General features: G+C 38.0%; 1 protein-coding gene across 2 annotated transcripts; it reads left to right on the top strand.

Annotated features, from left to right (window-relative positions):
• The first annotated feature begins 151 nt into the window (after positions 1 to 151).
• Positions 152 to 23,719, top strand: ccdc40 (coiled-coil domain containing 40). Of its 2 annotated transcripts, XM_059560524.1 has the most exons (19): positions 152 to 639; positions 735 to 826; positions 1,014 to 1,199; positions 1,323 to 1,406; positions 1,616 to 1,835; positions 2,208 to 2,365; positions 2,477 to 2,599; positions 3,842 to 3,963; positions 4,043 to 4,286; positions 4,406 to 4,588; positions 4,833 to 5,078; positions 5,274 to 5,487; positions 5,948 to 6,117; positions 7,509 to 7,600; positions 18,405 to 18,525; positions 18,610 to 18,798; positions 21,660 to 21,818; positions 22,205 to 22,342; positions 22,685 to 23,719. In XM_059560524.1, exons 2-19 carry the CDS (start codon positions 737 to 739, stop codon positions 22,799 to 22,801), a joined length of 2,856 nt encoding a protein of 951 aa, XP_059416507.1. In that variant the 5' UTR covers positions 152 to 639; positions 735 to 736; the 3' UTR covers positions 22,802 to 23,719. The 2 variants fall into 2 exon arrangements, with proteins under 2 accessions (XP_059416507.1, XP_059416508.1); XM_059560525.1 differs by lacking the exon at positions 735 to 826 and having other exon boundaries at positions 22,685 to 23,718.
• The last annotated feature ends 1,469 nt before the right edge of the window (positions 23,720 to 25,188 follow it).

Here is a 25,188-nt window from a genome sequence, read left to right as displayed (position 1 = left end):
GGTTTTTGTTAGAAGTGATTGACATATCCACTCATGTCAGCTAATCTATGAATGAAACACTGGCCTGTTAACACGAACGTAATACGAATCTAAACGTAGCGTTTCCATGTATGATAGAGAGCATATAATTTAACTGGGTTAAATACTGACCGACAGGAGTGTAATCATTGATCAAGCTCACTATGTTGATTTCCTTGTATCCATTCTTCGTAGTAAGTGCACACTCACTGCCTCTTGAGCTCCGCTTTCTTGGCGCTGTCTAAAGCCAGTTGAAAGCACAACACTGCCACCTACTGTGTGGGAGGTAAATACAGATTCTTCAAAGAAGGTAAACAAACAAGATTACAACGAAGTTATAATAAAGGTAACCCTAATTTAAAAGAACTCTACTATGTTTAATATCTTGCTGTTTGAGATTTTCTTTCCAGACTGATTGTATCATTTATAAAGAGCAACGAATCCGGAAGTGTGGCGTTTCCTGGCAACGGAGACGCAAAAGAAACGATGAAAAAGGTCTCGTACTGCTAAATGGTGATGCCAGAAATTATTGCAAATTGAACGATACATTTTTATAACTTTGAGGACATATTGCTTCACAATAGCTCTCTGCCACTCAGGACTAGGATATAAAAGAAACAGGTGATAATTTAAAATGATCTCAAATGCAATTACTCTGTACTGTCCTGTATTAAGTGTCTGTGTTGAGTTACGGTAATTTATTTTTGATTATGAAGAGATGGAAGGTGGTGGGTGTGATGGAGGTCTGCCGGAGGATCAGATAAACAGACAGAAAGAGGCTCCTGATGAATTTACTGAGCCTCAGGAGGTCTAGATTCATACACGTACCTTACAGTTACTTGAATCAGTTTAACTCTAAACACTAAAGACATATCAGAGTTAAAAACAGCCTTTTGCTTTAGTTTTCCCATTGTACCAGCAATCAAGGCTTGCAGCGTGAACTAAGTTAGTTTTAATGTAGTACAATGAATGTTTGTTAATGATTTTATTCATAGCGGGAATCGATGGAGCGGTCAGACCATTATGACAGAGGCTCTGATCCTGCTGGGACCAGTGGACTTGCAGCTGGGACCAGTGGACAGCACTCCCTCCAGCTGGAGATCAGTGACACTGAGGCAGAAGAGAGAGCCAGAGAGGAAGATGTGGAAGAGGAAGAACTTGTAGTGCTGGATCCTGAGCATGTGTGTAAACTTGATTTTTTTTGTTACATTTTTTGGCCAAAGCAACAAAAAAAAAAAAAGAAAATACCCCTTATTTTATTCTTTACAATTTCTAAAGAATTTATTCTTTACAATCTCCTTCAGCCTTTAATGAAAAGATTCCAGTCTGCATTGAAAAACAACCTCAGTAATCAGCTGGAGAGATTGAACACTGAGCTCCGTGAGAAGGTAATAGAAAAAAAAAAAGAGGAAAAAAAAAAACCTGGTGAATACTCTTGGTACATTCCTCTTTGAATTATTGATATGATCCATTTTTGTATAGCTACACATGTACTCTGGGCAGAAATGACAAATTTCTTCTGTACTTTGGGAAATATATGCATACACTTGTATAAAAACAAGAGCTACGGAAACTAATTGTTACTGCTCTGCTGCAGATAGTAGTGGAGAAGGGAGAGGCTCAGAAACGTCACAAACTTGCTGAAGAAGTATACATGGTGCATGAGATGTTGGCAAGACTCCAGGCCTCTCTGGAGACAAGTCATGAGACCAATGCACAGGCTGCTTCTCAGCGAAGACAGGCCCAAGACCAGTTGGATGGGGTAAAAAATCAGTACCAAGATAATGCCAGTCAGGCCAACAAACAACGTATGCAAGGTGAAAAGAAGATCTATGAACCAGTGTTATTTTTTTTTCTTGTTGTAGTTTTCTCAGAGTTTTTTTTATGCTTTTGTAATTTATTATTATTGTTGTTGTTGTTTAAATATTACTATTCAAGTTTGATTTATTTTATTTTAGTTTTAGTTCAGTTGTAGTTTTTATTTATTTCCAGTTAGTAATTTTAGTTCTTCAACTTAAAACAGTGTTTTGGGGTGGACTACCTGTTGAACAATAGCAGATAGCAAAAATGGTTTGAAAATCATTATTTTACAATTCTTATATTGCAGACTTCATCTTTAGACAATCAACAAGTTAAATTCAATTAAATCTCATTTTGTTTTACCTTAAACATTTGTGCTCTCTTTATAGTCTCGGATTTACAGTCTAAAGTGGACAGCCTGGCCCTGAAGTTGCTCTATATGCAGGAGGCCAATACTGACCTGCACTCAGACATCAAAGCCATAATAAATGCTTCACACAAAGCCCAGAAAGAGAGAAGTCAGGCAGAGGAGCATAAACACCAGCAGGTGGAGTTTTAGAGCACTACTGTGGTCAAATGTTTGCATTTAATGTGTTTTGCTGTCAATCACTTTATGCATTCTCATATAATTATTTAAACCTTTCTTTCTCTCTGTCAGGATCTTTATGTTGAGCGTTTGACCAAGCATGTGGAAAAGCTCTCAGAGCAGATCTCTCTGTATGATGTTCAGAACATCACTCAGACTGAGCAGACAAAAGCTGCAAAGGAAGCTCTTTCTGAGGTTAGACACATCCACAAAAGATCAAGTGAAGCATACACACTTAAAGTTATGATTTTTTTAAGAACTTTTAACACATTTCACTTGAAACATCACAATTTTGGTTATGATCAAATTTAAACATTATTGGGAGCAACAGTACTGACTTACTGACTTTTTGAGTGAATTTCAATACTGGTCCATAATGAGTTCATTTAGTACCATTGGTTCTGGAATTAAAGGGAGCCAGATAAGATTTCATCTCTGATGTCATGACATCGATCAGTAATAAAAAAAAAAGAGAAATGAATTGTTCTTCCACATTAGATAAAGTACAGATATGTATAATTTAATGAAAAGTTTACACTACCACTCAAAAGTTTACGGCTGGTAAATAGTTTTTATTTATTTATTTTTATTTATCTATTTATAAAAAAAATAAGTCTCTTATGCTCACCAATGCTGTTTATTTGATCAGAAAAACAGTAAAAACAGTATTATAGAAATATTAACAGAAATATTACTACAATTTAAAATGTTTTTTTTTTTTCACATATTACATGTAATTTGTTCCTTTACTGGCAAAACAGAATCTTCAGCAGTCTTCTGCATCACATTCTAATATGCTGATCTGGTGCTCCAGAAACATTTTATTATTATAAACGTTCAAAATATAGTTCAGTATTTATTTCAGTATTTTTTGATGAACAGAAAGTTCAAAAGAACAACATTTCTTTGGATTAGAAATATTTTGTAAAATTATATATTTTTTTATTGACAATATGGACCAGTTTAATCCATCTTTGCTAAATAAAAGTATTCAATTTTTCAGATAAAAAATCTCACTGACCCACAGTTTTAAACTGTAGTGTATATTTATTAAGTACAAACTGGTGACATTAAAAACAAAATTGTTTGTTTGTCTGTAAGGCCTGTAAAACCTTTCATTTGAACTCTTATTTAGAAAATGATTTAATGTATTATATTTATTTAAACCTTGCAAATTCCTTTTGGTGTTACATTACAGTTATTTAAATGTAGTTATATATAATTTTAGTTGATTTTAATTGTACTTCCATATATAAAGGATCAGTTCTGCATACTTTTTTTAAATCTCCATTCAAATTAATTTGAGATTCAGAAACTTAATTGAAATTTTAAAACCCTTCTCAGTGAAATTCTGAATGGTTTACAACCTTCCAGGCATATGCTACAAAAAATAACATTTGTAGGTCACCTGTGGCTATGTGTGTGTGTGTGCTATAGGCGCAGCTAGAATTGGACTCTGTGATTGTTGAGCACAGGCAGTTACTCCAGCAATGGAACAGCAGCCTGTTAATGATGAGGAGGAGGGATGAGGCTTACACTGCCATGCAGGAGGAACTGAGGTGAACATAATGCTTAAGATTTCTGTGTGTTTATGATCCAAACAACAGTATTGATTTGTACTGATGGTCCCTCCTCCAGGTTGGCCAATGATCAGGTGCGCTCTCTGGACACAGAGATTGAGGGCTATAAAAAGTCCATCACACAGGAAGAAGAGCAGAATGAGTGTCTCACTCTCCGTCTGAACCGGGCCCAAAATGACTGCACCACCTCACGTAAACTTATCACACATTCCCAGAACCATCAGGAGGTCTTGCAGGCCCAGTACAGCACATATACACGAATGTTGCAGGAGACAGAAAAGATCCTCAGCACACTGCGTGAGGTACTTCATTCATGTCAACCTACAGCTCAAATAACCTGATGTGTGCAGGTTAATGAGCATGGGTCAAAAGCTTTTGTCTTTCTTTAAAGAAATGTTATATCTATCTCTCTTTTTTTTAGGACCACGGGGGTCTTCAGTCTGAGATCAAGGGTCTTAGAAAGCAGATGGAGAAAGAGTCTGAAGTGCGTGTGGATCTGGAAGACCAGATCATGAACAAGATGCAAGAGCAACTTACTCACAAAAATGCAGCAAAGTACTCACGTCGACTGACCGATAAAACCGCAGCGCACAGGAGAGAAAAGGTAGGATGTTGTCAGCTAACCCATAAATGTTCACCATTCGTTTTCCTGTTTGACACTGTAAAGCTGCTTTGACACAATCAGTATTGTATATAATGCTACATAAATATATAGGATACTTGACTTAATGATTAAGATAATCATTTGTAAGTTGTGTGATGATTTAAAAAAAATGATCTTTGGATTTTATGTGTAGTTTGACCTGTATATGTTCAATTCAAACTTTAGCATTTATGTAATTTCTCAGGAGGCTCAGTTAACTAAGTTAGAGAATGACAACAATGCAGTAATTCTGGAGGGGCAAGAGGTGGCGACACATCTGGATTCTCTGGCTGCATTTCAAGCTGAACTTGAGCAAGAAATGAGCCAGCGTCATTTGCTCCTGTCTTCTCGCGAGGCAGAGATTGCTAAACAAGTCACTGATATTGAGCGAAGACAGACCACAATCAGCATCTACAACAAGAAGATCAAGGATATTGTGTCCAGTACTGGGGTTAGAGCTCACATTTCACAATCACTAAATGTTTTAATGTATGTATGTTTTGAATAAGACAAAGACATCTCTCCTCTCTGTTGATGCTAATGATTAATTGCATTTTCAGGTTACTGTATTCAACTCTAATTTCAGTTAATTTTGAAGTTACTATATAAACTGTATATTTAAACTTTCCAATGTGTGTGAGAGTAGCATGAAGACCTAGGTCCTCTGGAGATCCGTGCAGCCACTCTGTCTAAGAAACTGGAAGAAGTTGGTGCTGAGATTAAAGAGCAGCAGCAGTTGTGGCTCTGGCAGCAGGGGGAGCTAGTGAGATTCACCCAGGAAAAACAGGCCCACAGCTCTTCTGTACAGAGCCTACAAACACAACTCACAATACTGCAACAGAGCAAGATCAGGAGAGAGAGTATGCATCGCTTTTCACTGACTCTGTACATTTGGTACATTTAATGTGTAATAATTGGCTCTTTATCATGTTATTCCAAAACTGTAAGATATTTCAAAGAATTGTAAACTGTTTTTGTCTATACAGTTGAAGTCAGTGGGCTCCAAACACAAAACGCTGGACCCCACTGGCTTTCATTGTATGGAGAAAAAAGGCTGATACATTTTAAATGTTTTCCCCTAAATATCTTCATTTGTTAGAAGAAAGTAAAAAAGATTTGGAATGACATGAGAGTGAGAAAATCATGAGTAATTGCTCATTTCCTGTTGAACTATACAGTACCTTAAGTACAATTAATATGGAAAGCTTTTGTTTGCCATTTGTACAAAGAGAACAAACAAACAAAGTACAAAGTAATACAATGAGTCTGAGAAATATATACATTATTGATATCATTCTCTGCATATGTGTGTGTTATCAGGTGAGATGGAGCAGGATCAGCGTGAGCAGGCAGATCTGGAAAAACAGATTAAAGCTCTCATGGCAGACATGGTCAAACTAAACTCCCTAATCAGTAAGAACAGTGATCTGAATCAAGCCCTGCAGCAGAGCAACAGTCTGATGGAGACAGAGTTTAGACAGCGACTCAAGGTACAACACTATGTGCTTTGTAGCTTCAAATTGTGAAAATCAGGCCTTGACCTTATCCATTAATTTATTTGTGTTCTTCTGTTTTTACTCTTTCCATTTTGTCACCTGTAATGCATTAGTTTCCAGAGCTCACAGTGTATAGTAAGAAATAACTAATGTTCCTTTGGGATTACAGTAATTTACTGTGTAACAAATGGCAGTTTTTTTTTATCTTTTAAAGTGTACTAGTAATTACACAAAAGATCAGTAGTAAACACTATACTGCATTTCCTAATCTATAACACAAATAAAACTTGATAGTATACTTAGCAATTAATTTTCTAAAGGCTAAACAATACATTTTTTAGCATCCCATTGTGTTTTAGCAGCTATTTCAGCCATGTACGCACTGCAGTGAAAAATTTGGTTGTCACTGCATCTGTGCTTAATCCTATTCTATACATACAGTTCAGCAATTTAAAGGAGTTATAACAGCATTCTACAACAGAATTAACTCTAAAGTTGCTGTCACCAGCCGTGAAATCTCAAGTCTAGCACAGGGCACAGCTTGCTGCCAATGGTGGTTTAGTTATAACAGGGTCCCTGCTGGTCCTTAAAAAGTCTTACATTTAATTTTAAAGGCTCAGCAGACATGCTGTATAATAGCCAGATTAATGTATGCTACCCATTGGTACCTAATATTACTTTGGTCAAAAATATCGAATTGCACTTTTGGAAATCATGTTTCTCATTCACAGCCGTGATGTTGCAATATGGCAATCATCACAATTTCAGTGTTCCATACACACTTGGAACGATTACTTAGTGGATTCACTTTAAATGTGGTTGTCACTGTTGAAACTTTCCAGTGTGTATGTGGCCTTCAAGTATAATGATAATGTAGAGTGGAAGAATTCTATGCCCCTTAAGGTCCATTGTCCTGCAGAGTTTGAATTGGGTTGAAGCTAAATTCTGCAAGACAGTGGACTTCAGAAGTTGAGAAACCCTGATCTAAACAGACATGTAATATAAGTCACATGACTTTAGTCCTGTTCACACCAAGGACGATAACTATAAAGATAACTATAAAGATAACAATATTAGTTTCCACACCAACCAATGATATCGTCCGTTTATTCTAAACAAATGCGCCTCTGCCGCTTTAAACTCTCGAGCTGGTCACAGCAGGATTGATTCTGATTGGCTGTCAGTGTTTTTATTGTTCATAAGCTGGGGAAAAAATTGGTTCTGAAAGTTAATCATATCTTTCTGCCTTTATTGTTATGAACTCTTTAATATTGAGAAAGATTTTTAGAACTATAGCTTTATCATATCTTGCTTGGTGTGAACAGGCCTTTATTGTGTAAATGATATTTTGAACAGTTTATATTGTATCTATCTTGTGTGTGTAGGAGGCTGAAAGGGATTCGGTTGAGACTCAGTTGAAGTTGGAGGGGTTAAATGAAGAGAAAGAGAGACTTATAAACAGCCTAGTGGAGGCAGAGTGAGTATAACACACTTCACACACACTTTACTAAAAGGTTAAATTTTCTAACATTAGTTAACTACATTATGTAACAAACTAATACATGAACAATGTATGAACCCATAACTTGATTTATTTATTGCGGCCAGCTACAATAGATTTTTCAAAAGGCTTTGACTTAGTTGAATAAAGATGAACACTGCATGTTTCAAAATCAAAACGTAGAGCGGGTGTTTCATATGAGTATATCTTTGAAGGGAACTGATCTTCTGAAATATTTTGATGTCATTTAATCCTTCCTTTAATGCCTTATGAAGTAGCGTTTATGAGCACAGCGTTGCCTTGTTTACAGCCATTACAGGGGAAACCGCTAGTTCTGCTGCTCTAAAAGTGCCTCCTGCTGGCAGAGAGTCAAATTGCATTTTCAATAAGCCCGTCTGCTGTTTTATATTTACATTATATACATATATATTTCCCCCAGGGGAAGTGCCACAACGCATAGTGTTAGTCTGTGGGAAACACTGATATCTCTGGAAAAAAATTAAGAGACTATTTAAAAATGATCAGTTTCTCTGGTTTTACCATTTATAGGTATGGGTTTGAGTAAAAAAAATTTTTTATATAAACTACTGACAACATTTCTACCAGAGTCCAAGTAAACATATTGTCATTAAGAGCATTTATTTGCAAAAAATGTCATCTAGTCAAAATAACAAAAAAAAGAGGCAATGTTTTCAGACCTCAAATAATTAATATTCATTTTTAAACAACACAATACTTATGTTTAAACTTAGAGTTCGTAAATCAGGGTTCCTCAAATCTTGCCCTGAAGGGCCAATCTGCTGCGGAGTTTAGCTAGAACCCTTATCAAACTCACCTACCTGTGATTTTCTAATGATCCCGAAGACATTGATTAGCACGCTCAGGTGTGTTTGATTAGGGTTAGAGCTAAACTATGCAGGAAAGTGGATCTCTTGGGCCAGATTTGAATATCCCTGTCATAAATCAATACATTTTCAATCACAGCTTTCATTGCATGCTCTCCACTAGTTGGGTGACTTTATGCCAATCCTGGCATAAAAATTCATGCAGCTAGGCATCATCCTCTTGATCACATTCTAGAGGTTTTCAGTCAGGTTCATGTCTGGAGATTGAGCTTGCCATGACAGGGTCTTGATCTGGTGGTCCTCCATCCACACCTTGATCGACCTGGCTGTGTGTCACGGAGCATTGTCCTGCTGGAAAAACCAATCCTGGTTGGTTGAACTAGCCCCCAGATCATCACCGGTCCTCCACCTAATTTCACAGTGGGTTCAAGACCGTGTGGCTTGTAGGCCTCTCCAGGTCTCTGTCTAACCATTAGATGCCCAGGTGTTGGGTAAAGTTGAAAATTGGGCTCATCAGATAAAGTCCAATCTTTATGGTCTTTTGCAAGCCTCAACCTTCTTTGCTTCTGTAACATGGAGTCAGAGACGTTTGTATCCATATGCAGTGGTTCAATAAAGAGAATGGTCAAACAGGCAATGATCAGAGAAAACAGTGTCAGGTATGTCAGGGATATCCAGAATCAGCAACAGTAACAAACAGAGGTCGGGGCAGGCAGCAGAGAATCAAAGTCAGTATAAACAATCCAAAGTCAGACATGGGAGGAACAAACACAAGGAGAAACGCTCAGAATTGACAGACTAGGCTAGAACAAGACTTCGCACTTTATGAGAGTCAAAACACAGTTTATATAGGGGAGTGGTAATGGGGAACACCTGGTGGTGAATAGTCCTAAGCGTGGGATTCTGGGGAATGGAGTTGGAAACGAAAATACAAAATGCCAGAGTCCTGAGTGGAGTGCCCTCTATAGGGGTTCATGGGCACTTCAGCTGATTATCGTGACAGCTTCTCATGAAGGATTTTTTTTTAGCTTTGCTAATCAGTACTTCATTAAGCAGAATGACGTGTACCTGTGTAGGAATTTAACAGACACTGGAATGGAATGGCTGTGACACATTTAGAGATTTCACTTATTTCAGCTTTCAGGCATTAACGGTGCATTACAACACGGACTAGAAGATTTAAGGACAGTTACTTTACCAGAGCCAAGATTATGAACTTCAATATGCATTGACCTCATAAATATTCTCAATCTAAATGTCGGTTTGTATAATACAATTTGTGTATACAATATAACTCTGTAATTATTTATTTATTTGTGTTGAATGTAAGTCTTAGTGCAACTGAACTTTTTAATGTTCTGCTGTATGTGTATTATGTGATGTACGTTAAAGAGAAGCTATTCTACTTTAATTGTACATGGCATAATGTAATTAAAAGGAATTCATTCATTCATATGCTGATTTGAGAAAAAATTGGATTGGTCTCTTAATTTTTCCCAGCACTTTACTTCTAGCAGTCAGTAATCTTAGTTATTGTTAATTTCACTATTTACTAATAGATTATTACAATCAAAAGTTGTATCTGTTAATGTTTTTAATGGACTTGAGCTAATATAAATTAACAATGAACAGATGTTAGTAACACTTTACAATGAGATTCCATTAGTTCATTTTAGTTTATGTATTAACTAACATGAACAAATGATTAATAATACATTTATTACAGTATTTAATGATTTTTGATAATTTTAATGAAAATACAGTCGTTCTTTGTTAGTGTTACGGCTGGCTCATATACCGCAACATAAAAGAGGCAAACAACCAAATGCTTTAACAAAAAAACAAATTTATTAACAAATCAAGCAAAACCAGTATTAAACAATAAAAAAAAAAAAACGACGTCTAGGGGAAAAACACACACGTGTGGTTACTAAAACAATACCTGGCACTAGAAATAAATATGGAAAAACAAAGACACAAAGGAAATAAGTGAGAGAAAAAACAGACCTCTCACTCCAAGTCACAGGTCTTTATACCTATGGTGAGTTAATTAGGGATGGAATACACCTGTTGCCCAACTAACGTCTGCACTGTGTAGCAGAGCCAGTAGGGGTAAACAGGCAGGCGTAACACCTCCCCCACAAAATGTATTCCTCTAAGGAATGCAAAAAACCCCCAAAAAAACAGCAGCATTCTCCACGATTTATCCCACTCCACTTGGTTCCTAATTCCTGCTTCCTGGGCCCTAGGAAACAGGATAGAAAGAGAAGAGAGAAAAGGAAAAAGGAGAAACACCAAAAGATATATCCTCATGCGCGAGATAGGGCATCAGCGATGACATTTTCACTGCCCCGGATGTGTTTAATGTACAGGGAAAATTGTTGTAAGAAGAGACTCCACCGCATTAACCTCTGATTACGATCCTTCATTCGGTGTAAAAACACCAGAGGATTATGGTCAGTATAAACCACGATTGGACTTGCAGACGATCCCAGATAGATTTCAAAATGTTGGATGGCCAAAACAAGAGCAAGTGTCTCCTTTTCCACAACAGAGTAAACCCGCTGATGGGAATTGAATTTTTTTGAAAAATAACTGACTGGATGTTCTACTCCATCCTGACTTCTCTGTAGGAGAACAGCTCCAGCTCCAGTATCACTGGCGTCGACAGCTAAACAAAAAGGCTGAGAAAAATCTGGCGCAACGAGCACAGGAGCACTAGCCAACAGTGCTTTGGCTCCCTCAAATGCCTGTTGGGTAATAGTGGTCCAATTAAAGGATACTTTCGTACTTATAAGATCGGTCAAGGGTGCTACAATAGAGGCAAAGTTTGGGCAAAACCCACGATAATATCCGGCCATTCCTAGAAACCTATGCAATTCTTTGCGATTTGTAGGCACTGGAAAAGCACAGATGGACTCAATCTTGGCTTCAATGGGGCGAACATGTCCATTTCCTACTATTTTACCTAAATAGGTAACAGTAGCTTTTCCAAATTCGCATTTTGCCAAATTTAAAGTTAAAGAAGCCTCAGTCAAACGAACAAATAACTCCCTTATTTGGACTAGGTGATCAGACCAAGATGAACTATACAAAACCACATCGTCCAAATAAGCATCACAGTCAGATAAACCAGACAACACCTTATTTATAAGGCGCTGGAAGGTGGCTGGAGCATTTCGAACCCCAAATGGCATAACACTGTACTGGAGAAAGTCGTCAGGTGTCACAAATGCAGACAGTTCCTTTGCTCTAACAGTCAGTGGAACCTGCCAGTACCCTTTTAAAAGGTCAAATTTGCTCACAAACTTCGCAGACCCCACTCTATCCACACAATCATCTATTCGGGGTAAAGGATAACAGTCAGGCTTAGTGATAGAATTAAGCTTGCGATAGTCTGTACAAAATCTGTAGGATCCATCTGGCTTATTTACAAGGAGACAAGGTGAACTCCAAGCACTAAAGCTGGACTCAGCCAAATTATGATCTAATAAGTAAGTCACCTCCTTTTTCAACAAGTCCCGTTTCCTAGGGTTTACCCTATACGCATGCTGCTTAATTGGTAAAGCAGAACCCACATCAATGTCATGTTCAATCACTGTAGTGCAAGTAGGCACATCAGAAAATAAGTGAGGAAAGGACTCCACTAACTGAAGAATGTCGTTTTTCTCAGAGGGAGATAGATGGGGTAAATGATGGGCCAATTTTGAATACATCTCAGAGTTATTCAATCGTCCTTCGACAACTCCTCGAGAAGGAAAATTAACGCAATCATCCCCCATACAATTCAAGGAGGAACTCTCTGAAAAAGAAGTTCCCTCCCCACTCAAATGTGAAGAATCATCTGACACAGTGGTTACTAACCCCACAAAAGATGCAGGAGGAAAATAAGGCTTCAAAAGATTTATGTGGCAAACCTGTACTCCCTTGCGTCGTTCTGGGGTTTTCAAAAGATAATTCTGTCCAGAAAGGCATTTGAGGACTGGATAAGGACCCGCAAAACGGGCTTGAAAAGGATTACTTACAAGTGGCAACAAAGCTAGTACTTGGTCTCCAACCTGAAATTTCCGAGCCACTGCTTGTTTGTTAAACAACCTCTCCATCTTACTCTGTGACTTTCCCAGTTTCCTCTGAGCAATTGCTCGAGCCTCATGCAGCCGATATCGAAAACCACTCACAAAGTCCAAAACATTTTGGGAGGGTTCAGAAGGAATCCAGTTATCAGCTAAAACCGCAGTAGGACCACGAACTTCATGACCAAATACCAGATCATTTGGACTAAATCCAATGCTCTCCTGAGTAACCTCTCTAACTCCCATAAGCAGCCAAGGCAGCCCATCCTCCCAATCGGAACCAAGCTCTACACAGTATGACCGTAGCAATGACTTCAGGGTCTGATGAAATCTTTCGAGGGCCCCTTGACTCTGAGGGTGATATGCACTGGAAATATTATGACTGATTTTCAATTGTCGCAAAGCCTTAGCAAACTGACGGCTCATAAAATTTGAGCCTTGGTCAGACTGGATAACTCTAGGAATGCCAAATGTTGACATGAAAGAGGTTAAAGCTTTTAGAATTGATTTTGTAGTAATGGACCTGACAGGATATGCAGCTGGATACCGGGTAGATAAACACAACTGTGAGTAGATACAAATGACCAGTCTTGGATCTAGGTAAAGGACCTACGCAATCAACCAGCAAATACTCAAATGGTTTTGATATAGCTGGAATAGGTTGGAGAGGAGCCACAGGGATTTTCTGGTTTGGCTTACCAGTGAGTTGGCACACATGACAAGTTATAATAAACTTTGCCACGTCTCTTTTTAAACCAGGCCAGAAAAACTTGCGTTGCAATCGATCATACGTTTTCCTCACTCCCATATGTCCAGCCACTCCATCATGTGCTAACCCGATCACAGACTGCCTAAATTTAAGAGGAACTACCACTTGAACATAAACCTTAGTAATGGGTTCAGATTCACTGACCCACCGTCTAAGCAACATTTCATCTTTCAGGAAGTAGCAAGAGGGTAGCTGAGTCTCAATATCCACCTCGATACAAACCATTGAGAACAAAGGTTTAAGAGTTACATCAACTAACTGTTCTTCAATCAAGTCCTCTCTAGAGACATGAAAAACAGAGGATAAAAGATCCTCTGATACTGCTTTCTCCTGAGAGACAGACTCCTCAGAAAAGAAATCAGATGAATCAGAAATGTTATCTGCCAAAGTCATACCAAGTGGTTCCCCTTCAACTGTCTCACCAACCACCTGTTTTGAGGGAACAAAACTAGACCCATCTACATCATCCTCCAAATGAACGGGTAACCCTTTTTCCATAGTTACCTCAGGATGTAAAGAAACTTCACCTTCACACAGTCGGTCGGTTTTAAGTTGTTTTCCTCTGGCTCGGGTGACAGCACAGGAAGGAAACACGTGGGGAAATTTCAGACCACATTCATCAGGAACATCGGCAGACATAGGTGAGGAGACTACAACAGTAGATGGTACAGGTTTTGATGCTCCCCAGACATTTCCCTGAGCAAGATCGTTCCCCAAGATGAAAGAAACCCCTGGCACAGGAAGGGAAGCCCGTACTCCCACAATCACATCACCAGTTACAAGATCAGAGATAAGATGTACCTTATGTAAGGGAACTTTTAAGAAAGTCATTTCTTCACCCTAATCAATACATCCTTCCCAGTCGCAGTCCGACCTGAGAGTGGAAGAACTCCCTCTAGCAAGAATGATTGAGAAGCTCCGGTGTCTCTCAGGATCCTCAAAGAAACTTTTTCTTCTTGTCCTGGCAAAGACACAAAGCCGTTAGTAATAAATGGAGCATACTCAGTATAATTATCCCCGACATCTACCGGTTTCGAGATCCCCTTCCTAATCTCAGAATTCTGTTGGTGAGCATGAATCTCCAGCGGTTCAAGTCCAACCAATCCGACTGGCTTGGCAGACTTCTTTAAAGCATTACATTCAGATATTTTATGCCCTACTTTGTGACAGTAAAAGCAGATCACCTTACCCTTCTTATCTGATGAAAAATTCTGACTAACAGGGGGCACACTTGCCACGGTGTTCGATGTACTCACTGGAGGCGTCCAACGATTCCGAAATAACTTTCTACTCTGATCACTTGAACCTCTATCAGGAAAAGAAACTCTGTGAGTCAGAACAAATTCATCAGCCAACACAGCCGCATTAGCTAATGTAAGAGCCTTCTGCTCATTCAAATAAGTAGACACAGACCCTGGTACACAGTTTTTAAATTCTTCCACAAGAATTAACTCCCTTAATTGGTTCAAGGTTTCTACTTTCTGAGACTGACACCACCTTGTAAACGCAACCTCTTTTTCCCGAGCAAATTCAACATATGTTTGTCTTTCAGGTTTTTTATAACCACGAAATCGTTGGCGATAAGCCTCTGGTACTAACTCATACGCTCTCAAAATGGCTGTTTTGACTTGTTTGAAATCTACACTTTCCTCTTCAGAAAGAGAAGAAAACACTTCCTGAGCCTTCCCTGTCAGAACACACTGCAGAAGTAGAGTCCAGACTTCTTCTGGCCATTTTAGAGAAGCAACTCTTTCAAAATGGGCAAAGTACTTGTCTACATCACGTTCACAAAATGGGGGCACCATCTTAATGTTTCGACCAACATCAAATGAAGAATGCACAACCTGAACGGATTTTGAAACTTCCGCTTTTTTTACTTCCAGTTCAAGTTCTAACTTCCTCATCTCATACTGCCTATGTTCACGTTCACTCTCACGTGCATACTCTAACTTTCTCAGCTCAAATTGTGTACGCTCACGCTCCTGTTCAAACTCTAATTTTTTTAACTGAATACGTTTTTCCCCATTCCCTATCTTCTGATGCTTGAGTACCTTCAAACGATAGTCTCTCAGTTTCAAACTGGGTTTGTTTCTCTATGGAAATTAAATCTCTCCCAACCAGTGGATATGCTGCCTTACCAAGACCAGCTTCATCTCCTACAACCAGAATTCCCTTGGCTATCAACTGGCTTTTAACAGCTCCTAACAAATCCTCTTTGCGCTTCTTATCAGTTCCCGTCAAAATGATTGCATGACTCTCTGCGATTTCTAAAAGTTGTTCTTTGGTGCACCTATCTAGAAACTTCTCAGAAAGTTCTACACTCAATCCCTGAATGGAAGTCATTTTGGACTTAACATACAATTCACACAATGAAGACTTGACCACAACAAATCCAAAATAATTTAATAAAAACTCCAAAAAACAAAAGTGCCAGAAAACAGCCTAAGCCCAAATGATGTAAATGTAAATCAATGCTCAATTACAATAGGAAAAACCCTGCATAACCACTCAATGCAGTGTTAATTTACTCACAGTAAATAACAATCGGTCATACTCAGGCTACACTAGCTGTGACAAACTTATTTACTCATCTATCAACTCTATTGTCCCCAACGCAAGATCTTCGTGTAACCGAATCAAATTTGATATTTTAACCGTTCTACACAAACATCAACTTCCTATATAAATTGGCAAACCTAGCACATAACCACACGCGAAAACATGCTCTCTTTATAATCAGACTAAACAAACACCAGGGAGAAATATAAAGTACTCACCAGGATTTCCATTGGCTTTTCATCTCCGATATGCCTGCCTGTTGAAACTAACTATCCTAACTAGTCTTCAAAGGACTGCCGGGCTCGAGGCGACTTGAAACGCTGAACCTCGTAACAACCGTTCTCCAAATGAGTTCAGCTGCGCGAGAAGCGTACCCCCACCCAGGATTTCCTTCCAAACTCCAAATAAAATACAAAACAAAATCAACAAAACAACAAACAGCGTTCCGATGGAAGGACCGCTCACGAGCAGCCCAGCTGAAACACTCTAACTAACCGGAGTGAAAGCCGATCATTACAAGAAATCCTGAAGAGACAATAAAATACTCCCTCAAAAACAAACACTCAAAAATCTCGACGAGGCCCCATTTTTATGTTACGGCTGGCTCATATACCGCAACATAAAAGAGGCAAACAACCAAATGCTTTAACAAAAAAACAATTTATTAACAAATCAAGCAAAACCAGTATTAAACAATAAAAAAAAACGACGTCTAGGGGAAAAACACACACGTGTGGTTACTAAATAAACAATACCTGGCACTAGAAATAAATATGGAAAAACAAAGACACAAAGGAAATAAGTGAGAGAAAAAACAGACCTCTCACTCCAAGTCACAGGTCTTTATACCTATGGTGAGTTAATTAGGGATGGAATACACCTGTTGCCCAACTAACGTCTGCACTGTGTAGCAGAGCCAGTAGGGGTAAACAGGCAGGCGTAACAGTTAGTTCATGTTAATTCTCAGTCCATTAACTAATGTTAAGAAGCACAGCTTTTGATTTTAATAATGCATTAGTAAATGTTAACATCAGCTAAGATTAATGAATACTGTAGAAGTATTGTTCATGCTTAGTTCATGTTAACTAAATTTTTTAACTAATTTTAACTAATTAAATTTATTGTAAAGTGTTAACCAGTTGTTGTTGTTAACCACTCTAGTGGTTAGAAATAAAAAAACATTTTTTTTTAAAACTGCTACCTAATGACATTGTACTGTAACTCTTTACCTGTTTTATGGAATGATGTTGAATCACAGTCCATTTGATTTCAAAATGAACCCTTCTTTTGCTTTTTAAATGGCTTATTTGGTAACTTTGATAAATGATTGAATGCTCCTTTTCCCTGTCCTTTCTATTGTTTTTTAGTGATTTTTGCATTCTTTGGCTACAGCAGTTAACAGTTTACTTCTGTTTTTTGTTGCTGTTCCATCTGCAGCTGTTGTTCTAATGTCTTGCCATTGGATACAGTACATTCTTGGTTCGATTAGCATAATTATGTTCAGCCACTCTAAATATCAGCTTCTGTCTAGGACCTTTATAAAAATGACCACATTCTAACTTATAAATCATGTAAGAACAATATCAATTGTAAAAGGACTTATTATTAAATTGATTTTAAACTGCAAATCTATATAATGTAAGTTTATGTAAGGACCATCACCTCAACCTTGCCAAGACAGAACTGCTTGTGGTTCCAGCAAACCCATTGTTTCATCAAAATTTCACCATCCATTTAGGCACATCAACACAACTTCTTCAAAAACAGCCAGAAACCTCGGAGTTATGATTGATGATCAGCCAACTTTCTCAGATCACATTGCTAAAACTGTACGATCCTGCAGATTTGCTTTATTCAACACTAAGAAGATCAGGCCCTTTCTTTCGGAACATGCTGCACAACTCCTTGTTCAAGCTCTTGTTCTGTCCAGGCAGGACTGTTGCAATGCTCTCTTGGCAGGTCTTCCAGCCAGTTCTAAAAATAAAATCTAACTAGCTTTCTAATCTTTTTGTATTCTATCTGTTTCCTTTTCATTTATCATACAATTAACAAAAGCAGGGGAAAAAAAACCTCTAACACCAGCTTTCTCTATTAATTTTTTATTCTATTTGTTTTCTTTTTATTTATTATATTATTTAAAAGCCCTTGCTACGTGTACTGTGTTTAAGCTAACTGAGACTTGTTATAGCACTTGTGTATCATTGCTCTTTTGTTGCCTTTGATTGCTTCCACTGTCCTCATTTGTAAGTTGCTTTGGATAAAAGCATCTGCTAAATGACTAAATGTAAATGTAAAATGTAAATGTTTACCAAATCCAAATTAAATGCCTACCTAGGGAACATTTTTGGGCATTATTGGGGATGAGTAAGCAGCTGACTAAAATGCCTTTGGCCCCAAAATGCTGTTACGATCACTAGGTCACTAGGTTAGAGGTATGACTACACATACAGCCACAATGTATAGAATCAGTATAATAACAGACCTACAGAATCAACACTATATTGATGTTTCCTCTGTTTTGTGTGTGTGTGAAGGCGTCAGATCATGCTGTGGGAGAAGAGAACTCAGCTGATGCGAGAGACTCGCTCTGCTGTAGATTCAGACACTGGACAGGGAGACATAAGAACCATGAGAGCAGAGATTCACCGCATGGAGGTGTGTGCATAACTTTGTATTTGTGAAAGTAACTTTGAAGTGTGGTTTCAATTTGAATGGAGGTTAGGTACTGTATGTGTCCAGGTTCGTTATGCTCAACTGATGAAGCAGCAGGAGAAGTTGTTGAGAGACATGGAGTCAGTGGTGGCCAGACGCGAGACAATAGCTATTCGGAGTGAGGCTCAGGCACGTTCTGACCACAAGCAGCTCACACACAGTGACTATCACAACACTCTCCAGAGCCTCCGCAGAAAGATTCTTCAAGCAAAAAAGGTGTGTCTGTATCAAGACATTTTATATTAGTTTATATTAGTTAGTAAAATATATTATTTATTCATTCATTTAGTTTTTTTGATACTTTCCACTTTATACATTATTAATTGTACTTTTAGCTTTTTCTACTTCCAGTGTACTTTTTTCTATACTTACTTTCTAGTAGAATTACTAACATTAACAATTTCTGAAAAATCAGTTCTGGGATACTTGAGTGTGATTGGTCAGTGGTGGTGGCAATCGAAATATTACAAAATATTTTTGCATAATAATAACTGATAAACTATATAATTGACCATAATCTCAGGCAGCTGACTTTATTTGTAGCTATATGCTAGCTTTGGGTTTTGAACTCAAATCAGTATTTACTATAATAATAAGCAACAATAATTTATGTAATCAATGGGATTGGGATCATTTCATATACACTGGGGGAAAATAAGTATTTAGTCAACCACCAATTGTGCAAGTTCTCCCATTTAAAAAGATGAGAGAGGCCTGTAATTTTCATCATAGGTACAGTTCAACTATGAGAGACAAAATGTAAAAAAAAATCCAGAAAATCACATTGTAGGATTTGTAATGAATTTATTTGCAAATAATGGTGGAAAATAAGTATTTGGTCACCTACAAACAAGCAAGATTTCTGGCTCTCACAGACCTGTAACAAGTTCTTAAAGAGGCTCCTCTGTCCTCCACTTGTTATCAGTATAAAAGACACCTGTCCACAACCTTAAACAGTCACACTCCAAACTCCACTAAGGCCGAGACCAAAGAGCTGTCAAAGGACACCAGAAACAAAATTGTAGACCTGCACCAGGTTGGGAAGACTGAATCTGCAATAGGTAAGCAGCTTGGTGTGAAGAAATCAACTGTGGGAGCAATTATTAGGAAATGGAAGACATACAAGACCAATGATAATCTCCCTCGATCTGGGGCTCCACACAAGATCTCACCCCGTGGGGTCAAAATGACCACAAGAACGGTGAGCAAAAATCTCAGAACCACACAGGGGGACCTAATGAATGACCCGCAGAGAGCTGGGACCAAAGTGACAAAGGCTACCATCAGTAACACACTACGCGTGCCAGACGTGTCTCCCTGCTTAAGCCAGTACATGTCTGAAGTTTGCTAGAGAGCATTTGGATGATCCAGAAGAGGACTGGGACAATGTCATATGGTCAGATGAAACCAAAATAGAACTTTTTGGTAAAAACTCAACTTGTCGTGTTTGGAGGAGAAAGAATGCTGAGTTGCAAAGAACACCATACCTACTGTGAAGCATGAGGGTGGAAACATGATGCTTTGGGGCTGTTTTTCTGCAAAGGGACCTGGACGACTGATCCGTGTAAAGGAAAGAATGAATGGGGCCATGTATCGTGAGATTTTGAGTGGAAACCTCCTTCCATCAGCAAGGGCCATGAAGATGAAACATGGCTGGCTCTTTCAGCATGACAATGATCCCAAACACACTGCCTGGGTAATGAAGAAGTGGCTTTGTAAGAAGCATTTCAAGGTCCTGGAGTGGCCTAGCCAGTCTCCAGATCTCAACTCCATAGAAAATCTTTGGAGGGAGTTGAAAGTCTGTGTTGTCCAAAAACATCACTGCTCTAGAGGAGATCTGCATGGAGGAATGGGCAAAATACCAGCAACAGTGTGTGAAAACCTTGTGAAGACTTACAGAAAATGTTTGACCTCTGTCATCGCCAACAAAGGGTATATATCAAAGTATTGAGATAAACTTTTGTTATTGACCAAATACTTATTTTCCACCTTAATTTGAAAAAGAAATTCATAAAAAATCCTAGAATGTGATTTTCTGGATTTTTTTTACATTTTGTCTCTCATAGTTGAAGTGTACCTATGATGAAAATTACAGGCCTCTCTCATCTTTTTAATTGGGAGAACTTGCACAATTGGTGGCTGACTAAATACTTATTTTCCCCACTGTATATTCAAAAACAAAAAACTAAGGTTTTAGATATTTTCATGAATATTTTTAGTTATCTTTGAGCCATGAAGGTGTATTTTTGTTTAGTTTTCTTAGCTTTTTCTCTGAAACATATTTTAGTTTATATTTTTTATTTTAATTAATTAAATGGTTTTTTCTTTTTTTTTTTTTTTAGCTTTTTTAGTGTTCAGTTTACTTTTATTTAAAGGGGTCATGTACTGCCTTTTATATTATATTTTTTACTGTTCTCTTAGGTCCACTTATGATGTTATCAAGATTTTTACATAAAAAAAGAAGTACTAGGATATTTTCTGTCCTGTTTTGAACCCCCTCAAAACAGCAGGGTCTGTTTGAAATGCTCTGTTTGAATAGGTGTGGCGGATTGTAGACTCGGAAGTAAACACCCACTGGTATGATTTGCTAGTAGCTGTGCATTTTTGACAGCCTACATCCTTAATAGACATATGCTGTTGTGATTAAGGTCAAAAACGCATAATAAGTGCATATCAAACAATCTGTAACAACAGGCAAAGCAATAGTGACCACGTAATAAAAACCGCACTCACACTTGTGTGGTGTGATATTACTGTTGGATCCAATATAGTCAGCACAGCATCCTTTTTAGTTTCATCCATTCTTTCCTAATGTTGGTATCAGAAGGAAGGCAATGCAAAGATAAATTTTGGTTTCTGGGTAGCTTAGACCTGTGTTTGCCTGTCTCATTATTGACCGTGCATTACTGCATCGGTGGGTGGCGCTAAACAGCCAGTGATCTAGAAGCAGATCACACTATAACGTCATAAAATGGCACATTCCACAATCTGTTGTTTTCATTGACAAAATGAATTTAGAGACTGTTTTATCTGTTATTAATACTAGCTTATGCCTTGTTTACTATTTGTGTGTTCAGCAAGCAGAAGAATGTGATGGTGTTATAGCTCAGCTTGAGGAAAAGCAGGGTTCTGTGACCACCAGCCTCCGAGACAAACGTCTGCATCTCAATGAACTGCAGAACAGCAGAGCGGTTCTCACCCAGGACCTCAGCGCACTACAAGAAACCAAAGAGAGAGTCAGTGCATCCACCAACAGAATATGTCATGCACTTGCATACTGGACATCCAGTGGTGCCTACTGAACCAGTGATATTATATTTAAATCAAACTATGTAGGATGATTTTACTCCACATGCAAGTCACATCAGAGCAGCAAGTGTACTGTGTGTTTGCTTAGACTTTTATTTCCACAAGAACCACAATCGCAGGAAATAACATTTTGCACTTTTGAATGTTTATTCAATCTAAACACTTTTTAAAGACATCAACACTAGTGGGCATGGTTTGCAAGGGGGATTTTGATGTACTGTAGGTTCTAAACATTTAAGTTTAATTTATGTTACGTAACTGTGTGCCGATTATGTGCCATCACCAAAGGTTTTCTGCCCTTTTTTTTTTTCAGAACTTGTCTCGTCTGCCCGTGCTGCAGGGTCGGGCGAAACTCTTGCAGGCTGTTAAGGATGGACAGTACACTCCAGTGGCCAGTGGAGACACGGCATTGGAGCTGGCAACACAGAAACAGGAAGAGCGTTTGAAAATGGTTAGTGTAAAATCCACTGAACATTATCTGATAAAGTAAATTAGGAAAATCCTTGGTACATCTCATGTGATATGGTCTAGCATGCAAAGCTAGTTGTAGACCCAAAATTCACTCAATGATTTTAATGATGTTATCAAGTTAATAATGATGATGATGGGGCTTAAAGAGCATGCACATGGATGCAATGACTTCTAAGAAGCTCAAAACAACCTTAAACGTTTTGTGTTATTATCAGTAGCTGAAGTGGAACCAGTGTGGCAAAGTGAAGAACAGCAGAAGCTAGTGATTTCACAAACCAATAAACAATACTAATATTAATTCCTTTCTGCACTCTTATCACAGATCAGCTCCATTCTCCAGCATTTGGCTGAAGAGTATTCTCAGCATCACAGCACCCTCCACAGGATCAACCTCACAATGGCAGAACACCTACACAGCAAACTTCAGGACAGCCAGTGATCACAGAAATATGTAATGCATAAAATAAAATGCATGTATGTACATACATGTTTGACAGTTGTTGGCCTGGTCAGTATGAGGTCTGGTTTATTATGACAAATGTAGAGTCAATGTCAGAGAAACAGAAACTGAATGTCTGTTATTGTAAGCACCCTTTTATGAAACTTTTATGTCTTTAGCTATAGCAAAAAAATATTTTAAAGTAACTTTACTGTAACAGTGAACACAGTTGCAACTATATTCTCTATAAAGGAATTGTGATGGAGTGTCTTAAATTATCTTTCTAAACGTTTTCTTTTAATAAATCAAATTCATAGTATACATAGAAATATAGTAAGCTTTGGTTTTTTCACAAGGTATCTGGAAGATTTGTTTAATTTTTCTGTGTCAGTGATGTGTGTAGCTAATTAACTATACTTTAAATACAAATTTGTCCCTAGAAATGAGCTAAATCTGACAAAAACTCTCCTTAGGGACATTTAAAGATATACTTTACTACATTAGTTACTTTACTTAATAACATTAATAAGTTATTAATGTGAATATAAGTAATTTTATTAAAACAACATACATGAAGTGGCAATGTGAAATTCCATTTATGTGAACAATTGTGTACATGTGTATAATAACACTTGTACAGTCAAGTTTTCAGATGCATAATAGCAGCAAAAGTTTCATTTACAGCTTTAATAAAACACGAGTCTTGTTTCCCTTCATTCAGGCGTGCGCTATGACTGTCTAATATATTCATATAGGGTTTGTTACATGTGTTTTGATTTAGAGATGGCAGATAACGTACAATATACATTGATTAATTATGTTAGTTCAGTTTAAAACCGATCATATTGTACATTAAGTGGCTCTTAAAATATACTTGTTAAAATGTTTGGCAAATGTTTAATTTACTAGACTTTCCATGTGAGATACTGCACATAGTCATACACTGAATACCCAAAGTTGCCATTTCAAAAACAAAAAACATACTCTGCTAAAAAGATTAATAACTAAGAAGAACATCCTGGAGGGTTTATGTTGGTTAATGGTCTACCAATCAACCAGACAAAGCCATGCAAAAATGTACAATAAATCAGATGGTCAACCAGGATGATCATTCTGGTAATCCTGGTAGAATAAGGTTAGTTACCAAGTAAAGCAGCCTAGTGGGAACATCAGCATCCAAAATACAACCTAGAGTGGCCTCAAAAAGTATTTGGTCATTTGACCTTCTAGTCCTCCTTACTTGTAGAACACCTGAAATTATTTTTTATTTTTATTTTTAAAAAATCTTTTAAAATTTTTTGAGATAATTTATTGTAATATTTATGAAATAATTATGATCCACTAAAAATAATGCAATGTTTATTTATTATTATTATTTTTTTTTATGAATGCAGTATTTCAAGTTAAAATATAGGCTAGGCCTTTGAAAACACAATTTTTAAGGCTCTCTGGTGAAAAAGAAAAACATATGTAATGCCATAGTGTAACCACTAGATAAGTGTATACTGACACCTGTGTATTCCTTAGTTGTTTTTATACATTATAACTTACTTTTATTAGATTGTGGATTTGAATATATATTGACCCCATTAAGGATATTATTTGTCAATGATTTTATATTAGTTTATGTTTGAAATGATTTGAATTGGTGATTTGAAGTGTCAGGTTTTGCATAATTATAGTCAAACCTGAACATTGTGTTCCCTTTCAGTCAGTCTCTCTCGACGCCACGTCGGTGACCGACGAATATGGGATATCGCTTCGATAGACCAATCTACTTTGAGTGTAAACTAAACGAGCCAATGCACATTGGCATGCAATTATTGCATCCAGCTGCCGCTGATCACTGCGTGAGTATAAGAAGGCAGCAGGTGCAATGCATTCCAGCTTTTTGCTTCGGAGCCGAGCGTTAGTATCGCTCTGCTCAACTGTGTCTGCTGTGAACTACGAGTTCAGCACGCTCTCGGAAGCTTCGTGTGTTGGCGAGACGGCGCTTCAGCAGCAGTCGTTTCTGTGTCGAGTGGATTGCACACTTCAGGCTGCACTACCCCTGTCGTGTTGCAAGCGGCCAATTCCCCTGTGAGTCTCAGCACTAAAAGAGCATTTCCTAAAGAGCAAATTTCTCTAAAAGAGCTTCACAGGTGCGTCTTTGTAAAGACGACGGATCGTCCTTATAAGGATGCCGTTTCACCCGTGCGTTTCTGGGGTCGTTACCTGGCAACGGGTGATGGTCATGATCGCTGCTTCACGTGTCTGGGCGTCGAGCACGCTGAGGTGGCTTTCGTGGATGAGTCATGTTCTCACTGCGGGAATATGACCATCTCGGAGCTGCGAACCAGGCTCCGCTACCTTCAGGGGGCGGAGTCCCGTTGCCGCGGCCGTGATCT

The sequence above is a fragment of the Carassius carassius genome, chromosome 10 (genome assembly GCF_963082965.1).
Source record: "Carassius carassius chromosome 10, fCarCar2.1, whole genome shotgun sequence".
Classification (NCBI taxonomy): domain Eukaryota; kingdom Metazoa; phylum Chordata; class Actinopteri; order Cypriniformes; family Cyprinidae; genus Carassius; species Carassius carassius.
This window is presented reverse-complemented; position numbering and strand designations above follow the sequence as displayed.

Bases quoted from the DNA above. Each gene is read 5' to 3' on its own strand.
- ccdc40 (XM_059560524.1), top strand. From the start codon at position 737: ATGGAAGGTGGTGGGTGTGATGGAGGTCTGCCGGAGGATCAGATAAAC. The intron at 5,488-5,947 runs GTATGCATCGCT...GTGTGTTATCAG, and splicing joins GAGCAAGATCAGGAGAGAGA to GTGAGATGGAGCAGGATCAG. The intron at 22,343-22,684 runs GTTAGTGTAAAA...CTCTTATCACAG, and splicing joins AGGAAGAGCGTTTGAAAATG to ATCAGCTCCATTCTCCAGCA.